The 15,439-nt window shown below is 41.6% G+C and overlaps 1 protein-coding gene across 1 annotated transcript; it reads left to right on the top strand.

Annotated features, from left to right (window-relative positions):
- Positions 1–709: 709 nt before the first annotated feature.
- LOC125550740 (uncharacterized) lies at positions 710–15,141 on the top strand. Its single transcript, XM_048713820.2, has 12 exons — positions 710–1,009; positions 3,485–3,589; positions 4,753–4,839; positions 5,508–5,561; positions 5,679–5,821; positions 5,942–6,068; positions 6,155–6,292; positions 11,380–11,451; positions 11,524–11,597; positions 11,696–11,837; positions 12,303–12,381; positions 14,662–15,141. The coding sequence occupies exons 1-12, from the start codon at positions 773–775 to the stop codon at positions 14,757–14,759; spliced, it is 1,356 nt and encodes a 451-aa protein (XP_048569777.1). The 5' UTR covers positions 710–772; the 3' UTR covers positions 14,760–15,141.
- The last annotated feature ends 298 nt before the right edge of the window (positions 15,142–15,439 follow it).

Raw genomic sequence — 15,439 nt, 5'->3', positions numbered from 1 at the left:
TTTTGACGAATTTTTTTGCTTAAAATTTGCTATGATGTTTACACTGTAGTTGTCATAATGCTTAAACTAAAGTTGCCATGTGACAATTTTAGTTTTTTTTATGATAGCAATTCCAGTACTTTGACCATGAAAATTATTTTTTGTATGAACCATGACAATTTTAAGTGCATGTATCATGACAATTTTAATTTATTGTTCATGGCAAGTTTAGTTTCTTAATTCCCCATTTTATAATATGTCAAAATTTACTTTTAAATGTAGAAGAAAATAGCTAAAAATATCATGGCAACTTAAGTGTAAACATCATGATAATTCATATGCAATAGACATGGCAACTTTTAATCCCCAAAAAATCGTCAAAATATATTGATATAAGATCTAGTTTCGAAAATCTCATCGTGAGGGATTTAATGATGAAAACGGATCTTCAATCGGATTTTTCATTTAAGAGGTAAAACATTTTAAAAACTGAAAATCTAAAAAGATTCCCACATGCATACGGTGCCGTGGCGCAGTCTATGTGTTATAGGGCGTGTGAGCGGATTTGCCTTCCACCACACGTGTGGGCGTTAGCGTTGTCATTTTTTTACTAAGCTCCACAGGTTTAGCAAATATGTGCCAAAATTGACTTAAACCATGAGAAGTTCACATATCAAAAAGTACAAAAGCGTCCAAATTACTCGTGAAAGCCAGCGTCTATCGCCAGTTTGCCACCATTAAACCCATTCACCCCTTTCCTAAGCCCTCCCCGCTCCCACCCGACCCCTCGACCATGTCCCCCAGGAAGGACGCCGGCCCCTCGCCGGCGGCGGCGCCCGCCACCGCGCCTGCCTTAACGCCTTCCCCATTCATGCCCATGTGTCAGATGCGGCGGGATGAGTGCGCAGACCTCCTCAAGCTGATCTCAGGCGTCTCGCGCCCGCTCGAGGACGTCGTGGCGGATTTCCTCGCCCGCGTCCCGCCCGAGCGCCGCCTCCGCTTCGGTTCCGCCATCAAGTTTCTCCTCGAGGCAAGCCGTTGAAGCCCTCGCCCTGAACCCGCCCACCCCCTTCATCTGCATACTCCCTCCGTATACGTAGTTTAATCGCCGTTTTGCTTGGCCGGTTGGCCCCGGGCTGTGGAGTGTCAGGCGCATAGGTTTCTAGGGTTTTTTTTTGGGGGCAGGTCGGTATTCTTGTTGATGGAGGTTTGGAACTGGGATGGGGGTGGTGGTAAACTCTGCAGCGACGGGTACGGTTTTTGTGTGAGAATTTCAAAGTTCAGTTAGATTCTAAGGCGACTATGTGGTAGTTGTTTTTGGAAATTCATGTCAGTCTGCGAAATTCTGTAGTTCTGGCTGCTCTGTCTGGGTTTTAATGGATTGAAGGGTCGGGCCGAAGATTAAGATTCTGTATTCCAGTTCCCTTTTGAAAATTAAATCCCTGATTGTATTAGGGCAGAGTGCAGTGGATAAACCAATTCTTGCGACACTGTCAACACAAATGAGAAAAACAAAACACAACTCTGCAATTGTGGACACGAGGCTGAACCACGAAGCTTAGGAACTGTATACATGCTCCTTTTGTTGCTTCAACCATGTAGGCATCCTGTGGTCACTGAAGATGTGCGAAGGATTGAGCCATTCTGTTCTTACTCGATGGGAGGCATAGCTCCGAAGTGCGAGCTACCATGCACCCTTCGCTTTTGACTTAAACCTTCGGTAAGTGGTGTTGCAACACAGCCTTGGACGAACAGCGAATATGAAGGCTTCATAGTGGTCTGGACTCACCGGCCCTTGAGATTGAAGGTCGATATGGTTAGGAAGATGTCATAGAATACCATATGCTGGCACTGAACCAAAAAGCCCTCAATTGGGGTTCTCGGGGAGCTCTGGAGAAAAAAGATGGAAAATGAAAGAGTTCAAGAGAAGAATCGAGATGTAGATATTCCTGAACTCGTAGATCTGAATTCTTCTTCCCCTTTTACTGAAATCATCTGACAACATCATGAGCAACTAGGGAAGATAGCAGACCAGATAGTGGAACCAGGGTTGATTATTAGAGTTTACGTTGGCTACATCTTTTTCCATTTGACACATCAAACTGCTTGACTGAATGCCTATTTGGTACTTCTGGTTTTAGATTTTGAGTGAGATGTTAGTATATTGGTGGCCTGGTGAAGTGTTTGTAGTGTTTGTCACGCGAACCACCATGAGGAGTAACGTAAGTTGTTCGTGTTTCCTGTGTAGTGTGTGTGCTGTGTTATTTGGCTTTTGTCACTTTACTGCGTAACTCATTTGCCAATTTGCTTCTCCTGTTAGTGAAAAGACATGCTAACACTTCTTTCCATGTTCTTTAAAAAACCTGTGAAATCATTATGGTATAGGGTTTTTATGAACTTAGCAAGGTTCCACTGGCAATTATCAGCGAATAATATATTAGTATGGTTAAAAGAGGCACATTGTTATCATTTTCAGCTCATAGCAATTAGTTTTCCTTTTCATGTGCTTATTGTTTTCTAGGTTCTGGGTGTTGGATTATTTCAGGATCACAGTTCACATCTTTGATGGTTGGTTCAGGAGAAAATATTATGTTGTTTTCAGTGTCGAAAGGACTCAAATTATCATCTTTTTCTTCTTCCCAGTTTCAGTGGGTCTGTTACTGATGCTTTTTTTGCACTTTCAGTGGTGGTGCTTGAATTTTGACTGAATTTGTTTGTCAGAATCATTGATAGTTGGTTTCCATCTCTCACTAGGTTTTCTTCTGAATTTCTAACAATAGCAGCCCTGCTGACAAGGCTGACTGTGATTAATAGGATTTTAGGTCAGCTTTCTTATGGATGGTACTGAATGAAGGATTAAACTTGTACTATTTACTAATTATCTGTCCTGGTAACAGAAGTGCATTTGTCTTATTAACTAAGTAATTAAGAATTTAAGATACATATCTGAATCATTGTTTTTTGTATTATTGTCTTTGGTAGAATTAGTAGGGTTTAGGTCGTCTTTGGAATTACCAAATTGCTGATAAGTATGTGGATTTGCTTCCCTTTTTCCCATCATTTTTGCTTGGAATTATACCTTTGATTTGATGTGTTATATACTTGACTAGGATCTAGCAGTCCCTTTGTATAAGTTGATAGTGAAATGTAGTGCTTGGCTGCTTGAATTCACTTATATAAACGTAGCAAATCGTGTTATTGAAAGGTTTCTAGGACCTTTGTGGCACCTACAGCGACTTGTTTACATGAAAATATTGAATTTTGTCCCAATTTTTGCATTTGGAAAATGATATGTATGCAGATATGAGAGGTTTCCAAAACAAGTGCATTTCATATCTAGGTGTCTATTTCTGCAAGCATTTCATAAAATTTTGCACTCAAAGACCTTCTGTTAATCATACTAACAATATTTCATTTGCTGTTCTCCTCTTTCTGGAATATGTTCTATTAGTGAAGGGAAACTGAAAATCAGGATTTTATTTATGCCACTTTGTTCCTTTTCCAGGACAAGGTGATGTTTCAACCAGCTGAGCGTTTAATTGCATTTGCAATTCTTCATCAAGGGTATTCCTCACAGCTGACAAATCCGTTTGTTCCATTCTTAATAAATGTAAGTTGTAAACTTTCTGTCTATACATTGTGCTTTTCATTGAGGAATAAAGCCATACATCTGCATTAACGTGTGCATGAAGTTCGCATTGGGGTTGTTTATCCTTTTCTTTTTTGATTGAGACAAAGTTGACGGGAAGTGATTTCAATGTGCGCTGTTTTGATTATTGTGAAATTATCACAAATAGCTCCACTTCGTTCCACTTCACAATCAACTTAGCGCAGATTTCTTTTGAACTGTTTAATGGGTTTGTGCTAGTAATTGCACTGCTGATACACTGATGTTGCATTCATCATTAGTCATGGCACTGCAACATTGAATAGTCATTTAATCATTATACAAATGAATTAAAGATTAAACTTCAGAACATGCTGCAAAAATTCACCAAGAGCAAGCACCATGCTGGACTTATTTGGAACCCTAAAAGAAGCATCTTAAGATTTAAATGAATTGGGGCCCAACTAGGCTATGATCTGTGCTTTTTATTCTGAACTATTGTTTCGCCTTGCTTATGTGCTTGTGATTCTCTTAGTATCAGTAGAGTTGGAACATGAAAATTGCTTTTTATTATGTCGATTAGTTACCATCTGCACCACAAATTCATCATCAATCATGGTAGATTATTACTTTTAGAGATACCCACTATTTCTCCTAGTTGAAGTCTGAAGGAGATTTTATGTACGGAAGTACATGCCATATGGCAAAGATATCAGCTCCCAGTTATGGGATAGAAGATTCCCATTCCCTTGTTTAGGTAGTTTATCATTTAAATTAGCAAAGTACCATCTAGCTTGGGCCTTAAGCCAATAAGTGATAAGATGTATGAATTGTTACTTAGATTGGAATCTTAGGCCTCTATATAAAGAGGACCTTCTGTGGGGGAGTTAATCAAGCAAGAAAATAGAAGAATACTTCTTCAATCTTGACCCTGGGGCGAGGTTCCCTTCCCTGCCTCTCCCGGAAATCTTAGTTCAGAAAAGAAGTCATCATGAATCATGATATTATAGCATAACAGTTAGAGCTACCTAGTACTCACTATTTCTCTAATTTGAACTCTCGTATAGTCCTATACTCTTTTAGTCAACTCTACAATCCAGTTATGTCAGAATAGCATTAATCCTTCCTAGGGTTCCGATTCTGACCATCTAATTTTGCTTTTACAGGTTGCCTGTGATGAAATTTCTGAGAGACCAGAACGTGTTTTTCTCCAGCTTTTGCTAACTTCAGCTAATGAGGACAACAATAAGGAGGTATTCTCATGATGTATGTTTTCTAGTTTAATTACTCCCTCCATTCCTAAATATATGACGTTTTGGTAGTTCAAACATATTTAGGAATGGAGGGAGTGCATGATTGCTGAGATATGGGAAAGAAATACTGGAATAGTGCAGAGGAACTTGACAATATGCATGTACTTTTCCCAATGTATAATAGTATGCTGACATCAGTGTACACATGTACAAATTCACAAAATGTGTATAAAAGTATTTGGAGGTAGCTAATACGAGATAAAAGTTATTGATATCCCAATTGGGAGGTGCCAAGTTAATAGCCTAGTTCAGCTAAAAAAAAGTCAATAGCCTAGTTGTTTGCTAAATGGATTTAAATGTGTTTGAACGTGAGAAACTATATTTAATAGACTGCTGTGCTTTTGTCTGGCCTTTGGAAAATGTGCTGCCACAGTGTCACAAGTGCAAGTTTCTAAGACTGGAGATGCCAGATACTTGCTGAACGGTAATTTGGTGACCATCAGAACTCAGAAGTGGTAAACTGGCAATGCAGTGTAGACAGAATCATTTTGTGCTCTCATGGACTGATAGTCATTTTGTTCGGATTGTAGTTTTTTTACCTTGCTGGGATCCAAATTGTGGATCCACCATTACCAAACTTATGATGAATTTTGTTATCCTATGTTCAGATCTTGAAACAGTCTGCAGAAGATTACTTGAAGGAGCCTTCTTATGCATCTCAGGTAGATGATTGTACTGTCATATAATTATTCTGAAACTGAGTGAACACAGTTGATAGAAAAAATACACCCAGTATACATGTAGAATTCTTTTGTTCAGAAGATAATTCTCTTTTATAGGTGTTGCTGCCAAAAGACCGTCTTGAAAGCCAATACTCCTGCAATGATGTTCAGCTACAGACATACACCAGTTGCGCAGCTGCTACGGTTAGAAGTGCTATTCCTGACCCAGATGTTTCCCAAAGCTGTGGTGATTCATCAGGGTACATAGACTCAACTACTCTCTCTGTGCAATGATTGTTGAAGGGCATTCATAGCGTATAGTTCATTTTCCCCTTCTATTTGTCTGATTATGAATTAAGTTTTCCCCTCATTATGTCTAGAATATCACCGACCAAACTAAATAGAGATAATGTGGTGACGAATTTACTTCAACAAACACCACTGAGAGGATTGTCTCCTCCATGGATTAGGCCCTCTCCCCCCAGACTTGAAATACTTGAAGGGGAGGTAAGATTGTCGGTTAAGAGATGTAAATTGTTTATTCATATTACCTCTATTTCTAAACATAGACGCAATTCTCGATGAAATTACAGTTGCAGTGGTTGAACCTGGACAACAACCATGAGCTACTATGGGATAGTAGCATGTGTGCTGACACTAGCCGAGGAGCTTCAATCCGTGATTTGGTCGGAAGAGCCTGTAAAGGACCACTTGCCCCTGCCCAACAAGAGGTTTTCTTCTACCCCTATTTTCAAATGTATATGTTTTTTAGGATGGCCTAGGTTATGCATACATGTGGTATACTTATGGGTATGCTTCTACTGCTGGACGACAGTTCCAAAATATGTGAGCATGTTTTTATATTGAAGAACTAAATATATATTAGAGATGACTTGTTCTTGAGTAGTTCCCTGTCATTTCCTTGCTGTGATATTTGCATTTCATCTAGTTCCCTGTCATTTCCTTGCTGTGATATTTGCATTTCATCTAGTTCCCTCTCATTTCCTTGCTGTGATATTTGCATTTCTTCTAGTAACACTACCGGGTCTTTCCAATAATGATCCCAAAGAGGTTCAGTGGGATCATGAATTTGCAGAGAGGAGGTTGCAACAGAATCTCCTCCTTCCACACTTTTACTTGTATTTGCAGCTGCCGTTATCCACTAGCAGGATCCAAGCATAGTCTAAATCAGGAACCATATTAATTCGTGACACTGGTATCACCTTTCACAACAATATCACTCTGTAACTCTGGTCCCAGCAATATGGAGAAATCAGGAAAAAGTCGCAATGGACTTGGGGTGCTACTGTGGATTACCCTTCCCTGCTCCTTGGGTTCTTGCACTCCTAATGCTGGGCTGTGTTTGAAACACTTAACATCCTTCCATTCTGCTAAATATTGTAGTCGAAATGATCCCTGAGCTATTCTGTTTTGGTTCAATAGAGCCTATATTTCGTTACTTTTGTTAATGACATTGTCATGTGGCAATCAAGTCTTGCACACGATGTCTCCACCAATTGAACACGAATCTGTTGGCGCCGGAACCTTCTGCCAGAACCACCGGCTGCCCCTCATCACGGTTGCCTCTCACAACACACGCAAAGAAAAGAGACACAAGTGGTTTTGGTGGCCGGCTGCCTCACACAGCCAACCCTTTTTCTTCTCTATTTCACTTGGCTCAAAACAACCATGAGTACAAGTTCTTAACTGGTACACGCACGCACACAGCCCAGCGGCCACACCAGCCACTAAGCCATGCACACACACACACTATCTAACCACTAACTACATGCACTACAGGCACGCCCACGGACACCACTCGTGTCGCTTCTTCTCAACAGCCACACAACCCGGCTAAGCAGGCTAACAAACTAACTCACTGGTTCTCTCAGCTCTAACTACCTTGTCTAGCCGGTCAGGCTCCAACCTCTCACGCGCTTGCCGCATCACACAGCTGTACCGCCTCACGCCGCCATCGGCATCTCGCCGTGCTTGCTGTATCACACGTCGGCTTGGCATCTTGCCTTCCGCATGCCTCCGCTGAAGATTCGCCGGACTAGCTACTCCCTAACTTATGCTACATGCATAACGAAGACAAACTAAATATGTAGGCACAAAACATCAAGATTAGTGCTAACAGAACCCGCTTGGGTTGGACATTGTAATTTTGTATTTTTGATGCAAATGATCTGTAGATTCCCGCATTTTAGCATGTGCAGCCATCTGGTTGGAGAGACACCTTGTGAGCAGAGCCAATGCCGAAAAGTGGATAAGGCCCACAAATATCAAGCGACCTATGCTCTATACATACTCCCTTCTCCCTCCTGCCTCTTCTTTCTTAAGTGAAGCCACTGCCTACTGTTATGCTGTCCCTAACAAGAATGGACAAATTTGCCTAGGGCATGCTAGGCAAGCGCCATTTTAATCTAGTGTGAAGCAGGAATACACCCTGCAATTGTGGTTCTGAGACGGCTATTGAGCTGATTCATGTAGTGAGCTGAGAAAGTAGTCGGTGAGACAAGATAACTGGCAACAATAGTGATATCTTTGCCGTAAAAAAAGTACAAGGTATGTGTAGATGATTGCCGAACCTTAGTTTGTATGTCTGAGTTTGCAATTTTACTAGATGAACCCTTTGAAATTGTTTTGAGTAAAGGGTGGCTGATATACAATAGGCAAAACAGATACAGAATATTAATTTTGTATTATTCAGTTTTATGATTTGGAAAATTGTTCTTGATCCCATGAGATTTAGAGCCACAGCAACATAAACCACTGACGCTCAAGGGATTATGCTGTCACAACTCTAAACCTCAATGGACAAAGTATATATTTTCTTATGATTTCTGTGCATTTCAGTTGTATTTTCTACATATGTAAATTTATTGATAGTTCAGGGCCTGTTTTATTTGAAATAATTTGGAATTACTGGAGGTTAACCAAGTCATAACTGACACAAATGAAAAAAGGGGTCTAAAACAGAACAGCTATAAAAGAAGTTTGAAGAGATTTAGAAAAGAATGGGATATAATAATTATAAAGAAGGACCCCATTCTGACCATTCAACCTTTCATGAGGGCGATGCAATTATGTGCAGAAGTTACACTAAAATGCTAGTTCACACCCAATATTTCAAGCAGCAAGTTGTACAATAGTAGCAACTACAATCAGCAATGTTTTCTTATAGTGGACATCACTAGTACTGATATTTGTTAGAACATGCTCGGCTTTATTAGAAAAGTTGAAGGCAAACACTCTAAATTGATAGCGCTTATAATGATTATGCATCTGTGTTAGTGTTGGTCTGTTGGCCACCTCAGCGTGGTTGTGTTGCAATTGTTATCATCATTTTGTAGGATCCTACTATTAAATCCTCATCGCTTATCTTTCATGTTCAATATACGGAATATCCTACTCCTTAAAGCTTTATTTTTCTTGTCTAATGCTAATATTTAGAATATATGTCATACCAGAAATGTATAGTCCCACCTGTTACGGATAAGCTCTTCGGCAAGACCTACAGCAGGCGCAAGTGGAGAGGTGGTAAAAAGGCGGGAGAACCATAGGGTTGTGGCTAGCGACGAATTTGAAAAATCAGAATTGTTGTCACCAGAAATATTTAGTAATTTGATACCAAGTTTTAATACTCGATTATATTAGCATAATGGTAGGACTCCCCTACTAAGGAGACTTGTATGTTGTCAACAATTAAAAGTTTACCAACGCACGCGGAATTAAAAGTTTACCAAAATTGATATCTTTCTCTCCATTAGTTGACTGACATGACCAATTAGCTGAAAAAGGACCATCCTTGGTTGAGGTCTGTTATGGCTTATGGTGAGTGGATTGGAGGTGAAGAACATGATCAGCAAGCTCTACTCATGCCGATGCCGGTGAATGCATGCAACGAGACTGTGATGTCTTTAGTATTGGGTTCATGTTGATCTCCCTCACCATCAAGCTCCAGCTAAGAGACCCTGACCGTACAACAGTGGTTTATGTCGAACAATTTGAGGCGATACTCCACCAACTTCACAAGTCAACTGTTTGAAGAGCCACGTGGGTGCCATGATTCTGTGTATGCCAGGCTAGCATCATGACTGTCAAGCCAATGTGTCCATTCATGTTGGTGAGTGCACGGTGACATGATCAAGCTTGGCGGTTGTTCCCGAAAACTCGGAACCCTCGTTGCTTGGCCTGACGGTAGGGGCAACAATTAGCTCTGACACCCAAATTGATGGGCTTATGGCTGATGTGTGAAGCAATTCGAGGATGAACAAGATAATAGGTTTTCCATGCGATTGCTAGAAACATTGCTTGCCCTCCTGTACACACTGGGAACTGTTTCCAGCCCCGACAGGGCTCCAAGGCAAATGCGAGGGAGGGGTTTCTTTGGTATTTCTTGCTTAACATTCCTTCATGATGCCATCCCTTTATATAGAAGGGTTTCAACTAAAGACCAAATGCATCTTATTTCCTAATCTGTCTCTAATTCTTAAAACCTATAGAACGCAAACTCATGCTTGCCAGTTTCAGTGCCTATATAGCGTTGCTACTGTAGTGCAACTGCCCCTTATGTTGGGAAGCCCCCCCCCCCCCCTCCCTAAATGTGTCCATAAGTTTGAATGTCTCTCCACTCGTGCTGCATGGGCAACTTGTAGAGTTTAGAGTTTACCCTTGATCTCAATGCACCAAACTTTATCCCGGTTTATACCTCGGTGGTTCGGCCTTGCACTACCCTGAACTCTAAAAGGGATGGGATTAAGGACTGCACATAAGAGCTAACCATGGAAGTTAATGAGTGGCTTGGTGACCTCAATGGCGCCATGTCTCTAGTATAGTGGACCCTCGAATCAACTACCATCAATTTCAGATGTATCCAGAAGAAGTGCACAGGATGGCTGTCCGTACCCTTGTGTATACTCTGAATGCTTTGTCATGCCAAGGGGCCGAGAACAGGGTGTCACCCTGTTGGCTAAGCATGCAAGGAGCATGCTAGCCCACCAGCGTTCGAGCCCTGAGTGCGCTGGTGCTTAGAGATCTTCTATAAAAATATACCTCCAAGGGCTAGGCCTCGTTTTTTTTCATGCCGAGGGGCCAGCCAACTATTGGTCTATGGCCAGCATTCAAGTCACAAAGATTTATTACTTTTGTATGTCCGTTACAGCAAACGCTTTCTTAAGTTGGAAAGATTATGCATATTTAAGTTGGAAATATTTGACTGCTTTCTTAAGTTGGATAGGTTATATATATTTGAAGTACCAGGTTCACTTCGATCATCAAATGCTTCGTTATATTGGGAAAATAATGTTAAATATGAATTGCTTAACTTTAGGTTTACAACCACATAGGACGTTGTTTACTCAATCTTGCATCGGAAGATCCAAACACAATAGCTACTGTGATGACATCACAATTTTGCAGTCAATAATGAAATGGCTTATTTCAGTTCGGTCCTCCAGTTTTGTTCTCCTAAAATAAGGAAAACGGAAGGAAAAAGCGACTAAATTGCGAAAAGGAATAAATGAAAACTGCTAAACAGGAAAGTCAGTGTTATAACCACGAAATGAATGTGTCGTATCTATGGAAACACGAAAGGCAGAAATGGTTATAGCTGACTAGCATCTACATTTGCATGCATAGGTTGCATCAGCCAAATAAGTGTTTTACCTTTTTTATAGAATGAAGAAGTGTTTACCTAGGCATGCATGACTACATGTGTCACTGGTTGTTTTATAGTGACCACAACCCCTACTCTTCTAAATATACTGGCTACTTCGATAATTTTACATGCCTAATGGCTCATATCTTGTTGCAGCAAGTTGTTTTAGACTTAGCCAGGGACTGGAAGCTAGTTTATCATTGCGGAATGACACCAGAGAAGCTTCCCGTATGTACTCTTGACATCATGTTGAAAACTTTCCATGCTTCATGTTAAGGGTTACTAATGTCCTTGTTTCAGGACCTTGTTGAACATAATCCACTCATTGCTGTTGATGTTCTTTCAAAGCTGATCAATTGTCCTGACATGGATTCGTATGTACACAAATGTTTCATTTTGTCAATTTCGTATATTTTCAATTTATGTGTTTATCTGAGCATAACAGTTTACACACATGCTTTATATTTGACAGTTATTTCAATGTTCTTGTGCACATGGAAATGAGCCTGCATTCAATGGAAGTTGTAAACAGGCTTACTACAGCAGTAGATCTACCACCAGGATTCATTCATGACTACATCTCAAATTGTATTCGGTCATGCCAAAATATCAAGGTTTATTCTTACTTTTGTACGTCATTTTTCTTCCAGGAAGGTCAGAGGTGATCATCTCAGATTGCTATAGTAAATATGATTCATAACAATAGTTGGTTGATGCAAGTTTATGATAAAAATGTATATAGTTTCAATCATCGTTCCCGAAAGTGACAATGGTGGTTTGGCCATTTTATTCCTCAGCTTGTAAATGCTTGTTGGTTGATCCCTAGGTGGTAATTCTCTTATGGTCGACAGACATTAGTAATTTTTTCATTATGTTTACCTGCGTAGAGTCGTTTGTGTTTTATATCTGTGTAACGTTTCTATGCATTTATAACATGTTATGGCTGTAAGCTTATTCTTAACTCCATATTCACAAGATTCATTCTCGCAATGTTCTATTATTTCATTTTCTGCAATGCACGTTACTGTCTTTATTATGTTGAAGACTGACAGGAAATTATTTGATAACATTGCTTGCAGGATAAGTACATGCAAAACAGACTTGTGAGACTAGTTTGTGTTTTTCTACAGAGTCTCATTCGGAACAAGATAATAAATGGTGAGTGTCAATGTCCAATTGACGGATTTCTCTTCTGAACCTTTTTTTACACTTATGAGTTGATCTGTTCTGTTTATATGGGTCTACATGTCATGATCCATGAACTTCTCTGGTATAGAAGCCTTTGCATCTTGCTTGTTCTTTGCAAGCTACCTTTGTTTGATCTATCTTTAGCTATGCAATTTGTTTATGATATGCTGTGCTAAATGCTAAGCTGATAAAGCATATAGCACTATAAACTTAAATCCCAGATTTGTAAAATAGTGTCCATGCCATTGTAGGTTTAAATAAATACATGTGAAAATTAGCTCTATTTTGATTAATTAAACTATTGCACGTTGCAATGAACTTGACTAATTGCCTTAGTTCAACAGGATGTCTGTTTTGTGAAGGGAGTGTTTTGTTGTACTTACCAGTTGCCACTTGCCAGAAATGTAGAACGGTGGTGTTTCCCTGGGAAGTTTAATAATTTAACTGGGTTTGCACATTATAGGCTGGAACTTAAATCTGTGGTGATTGCATGCCCAAAAAACTCGCTTAGCTGTTGGGAACTATGTCGGTACAATTATAGAAGCAGGGTTCAGGAACTTATTTCCCAAAAGGCTGCTGCCAGTGTCTTCCCTCCATTTTCCCTTCTAATTTGGGCCTTTTCAAGGTTGATGTTTTCATCATGTCTAAGAAAGTTTATCGAACTGGTATCATCTAGTCCTTGAGAGCATGTACAACCGGAACGAGCAAATCTGCCCCCCTATATGTCCGCAGAGCCGGCCACCCCTCATTTGTCTGCGCCCGCAACCGTCGACCTCATATCCAAACCCTCAAATCCATACACAAGCATGCAACGTGGATCAACACACATACTTTCATAGTTCAATTCATACAGGGACATAGGACATAGTTCATACAGGACATATCAAACTAGGACATAACATAAGGAAGTTCATCATACATGCCATCGGACTACCAAAATTTAGCATGTTCTAATTTATAGGACGAGAGAGGAAGTTCAACCATGGCCGCCACTGCCCTTGACCTAGCCCTTGTCCATGTCCTTGTCCACGACTCCCCGTGGTTGCGGAAGTAGTGCTCGAAGACGCAATAGGGGTCCAGGCAGATCTGCTCGGCGTTAGAGATGGATGTGTCAGACACGTCACCGAACATGTTCAGATCCTCCTCTTTGTGGGGAAGGCCGGCGAGGGTACGAACGGCCCGGGCTTTATCCACCGCGAGATCATGGGTGGCCTGGGTTTGCCGCTTCGCCAGGATCCGGGCACGGACATCCTCGTCGCAGGCCGCCGCTGCGTGGCAAGCCTTCGCCCTTTCACATTGGGCACGCCACCGTAGTGGCAGCATCCGGCTCATCCATGGCCTTGGGCATTGCCGCCACTAACCTCGGACTCTGAGGCCGACGTCGCGGGACAGGGAAGTGCAGGGGATACGCTGAGCCAGGGCGCCGGAACCTTCTGCCAGGGACCTGCTCAGCCGCACTCACCGGCTGAGGTGACGCAGCGGGCACGCGGCACGAGCTTCTGTTGGATCCCAATCGGAGTGGCGATGAAGACGCCCGGCTGCTGGATCCGCAGCGGGGCGTCCTCCACGCTGGAGCTCCGGTATCCTCCAGGGAACGGCGGACCGCGACCAGGAGGGCTCTCTCCTCGTCCAAGCAGGTGGCGAGCTCCAAATCGAGGAATCCGGACCTTCGAGACTTAGATTCCGCTGTTAGTGATGCCGGAGATGACCGGATAGGGTGGGGAAGGGGAGGGACTGAGCGGACTGGAAGTAGGGTGGGCTGAGACAAATGGCTAGGGTTTGGTCGGGGGGGGGGGGTAGGGACGGGATTTTGTGGGGTCAAGATGGGCCAGTCCGACGTGGCGGACATGCCAGGGTGTGTTCGGGCCGACCCATATCCGCCTGCCATGCGGGCTGGATATGAGGGGTGCTGGACATATGGGCTGGGTTTGGGCTGTCCGGTTGGGTAGCTATTTTCAGTCTGGGCTGTCTGCCCGGACATTAGGTTAGAAGTGGGTGTCCGGATGTAGATGCTCTGAATTGAGCTTCACGCAATGTTCTAGACAATCCTGGCCATCTTTTTAAAGAAAAAACCCACTGGTTTCTTGAATCCTGCATATTTTCTAATTTCACACCAGTTGCATAAAATGTTATGTTAATTGGGAGATTGGTGATTTGAATCATAGAATGGGTATGCTCATCCTTGTTGTACTTATTTCTTTGCTGATTAAGATCAAAATGGTTATACTGTGAAGTATTTGTTTTGTGCAGTTGAAGATCTATTCATTGAGGTACAAGCCTTCTGCATTGCGTTTTCTCGAATAAGAGAAGCAGCTGGTTTGTTCAGGCTTCTCAAATCTCTAGAGTGAAGAAGGTTGTATGAGTTACCGGAGTTCAGCTCTATAAACAAAAAATTTCATGCTGTACATTCATAGTCTTATATTTTCGTGTTGATCTGCCAATTCAGGGCTGTACTTCATAGATCATAGCCCTTGTTGATGTATTTATTGTCATTAAGCTGTTCCCCTCACCTAAAGAAAGGTCAAGAGATATCAGAACCATTACCCAGGCTTTGATAGTTCCGCCAAATCATTTTGATGTGGACTTAAACCACATGTTCTTCAGCTGAGACAAATTAGCAATTACCTTTAGCCTGTTGAAAGATAGCTGAACAATGGGCGCCTGCTTCTCGGTTCAGGCTCCCGAGTACCAGTAATTTGAGAGATTTCTTAATTTAAATTCAGATGTAAAGACTAGCTGTACTCATTTGTGTGATGTTTTGTTGGGTTACTTGGGTATCTCTTTGTGGTTCTGTTTTAGTGGCCTTCCTCTGAAAAGGTTGGGTATGTGGAGTTGCTGACTGAAATATTAGTCTACAGCGACCAACAAGGTTAAAGCCCTTGTTACTGGAGTATTTGTGTGGTAACTGGTCATTTCCTGGTGCATATATGCCTATGTTGTGATGATGGTGTGTGCAAGACGGGAATAGCGTGAACAAAATGAAATCAAAGGAACATTTGGATCTTCGGACGACGTTAAGCATATGGAT

Source organism: Triticum urartu, chromosome 4A (genome assembly GCF_056163025.1).
Source record: "Triticum urartu cultivar PI428250 chromosome 4A, HENAU_Tu73, whole genome shotgun sequence".
NCBI classification, from domain to species: Eukaryota; Viridiplantae; Streptophyta; class Magnoliopsida; order Poales; family Poaceae; genus Triticum; species Triticum urartu.
The sequence above is the reverse complement of the archived record's forward strand: the minus strand, read 5'-3'. Positions and strand labels throughout refer to the sequence as shown.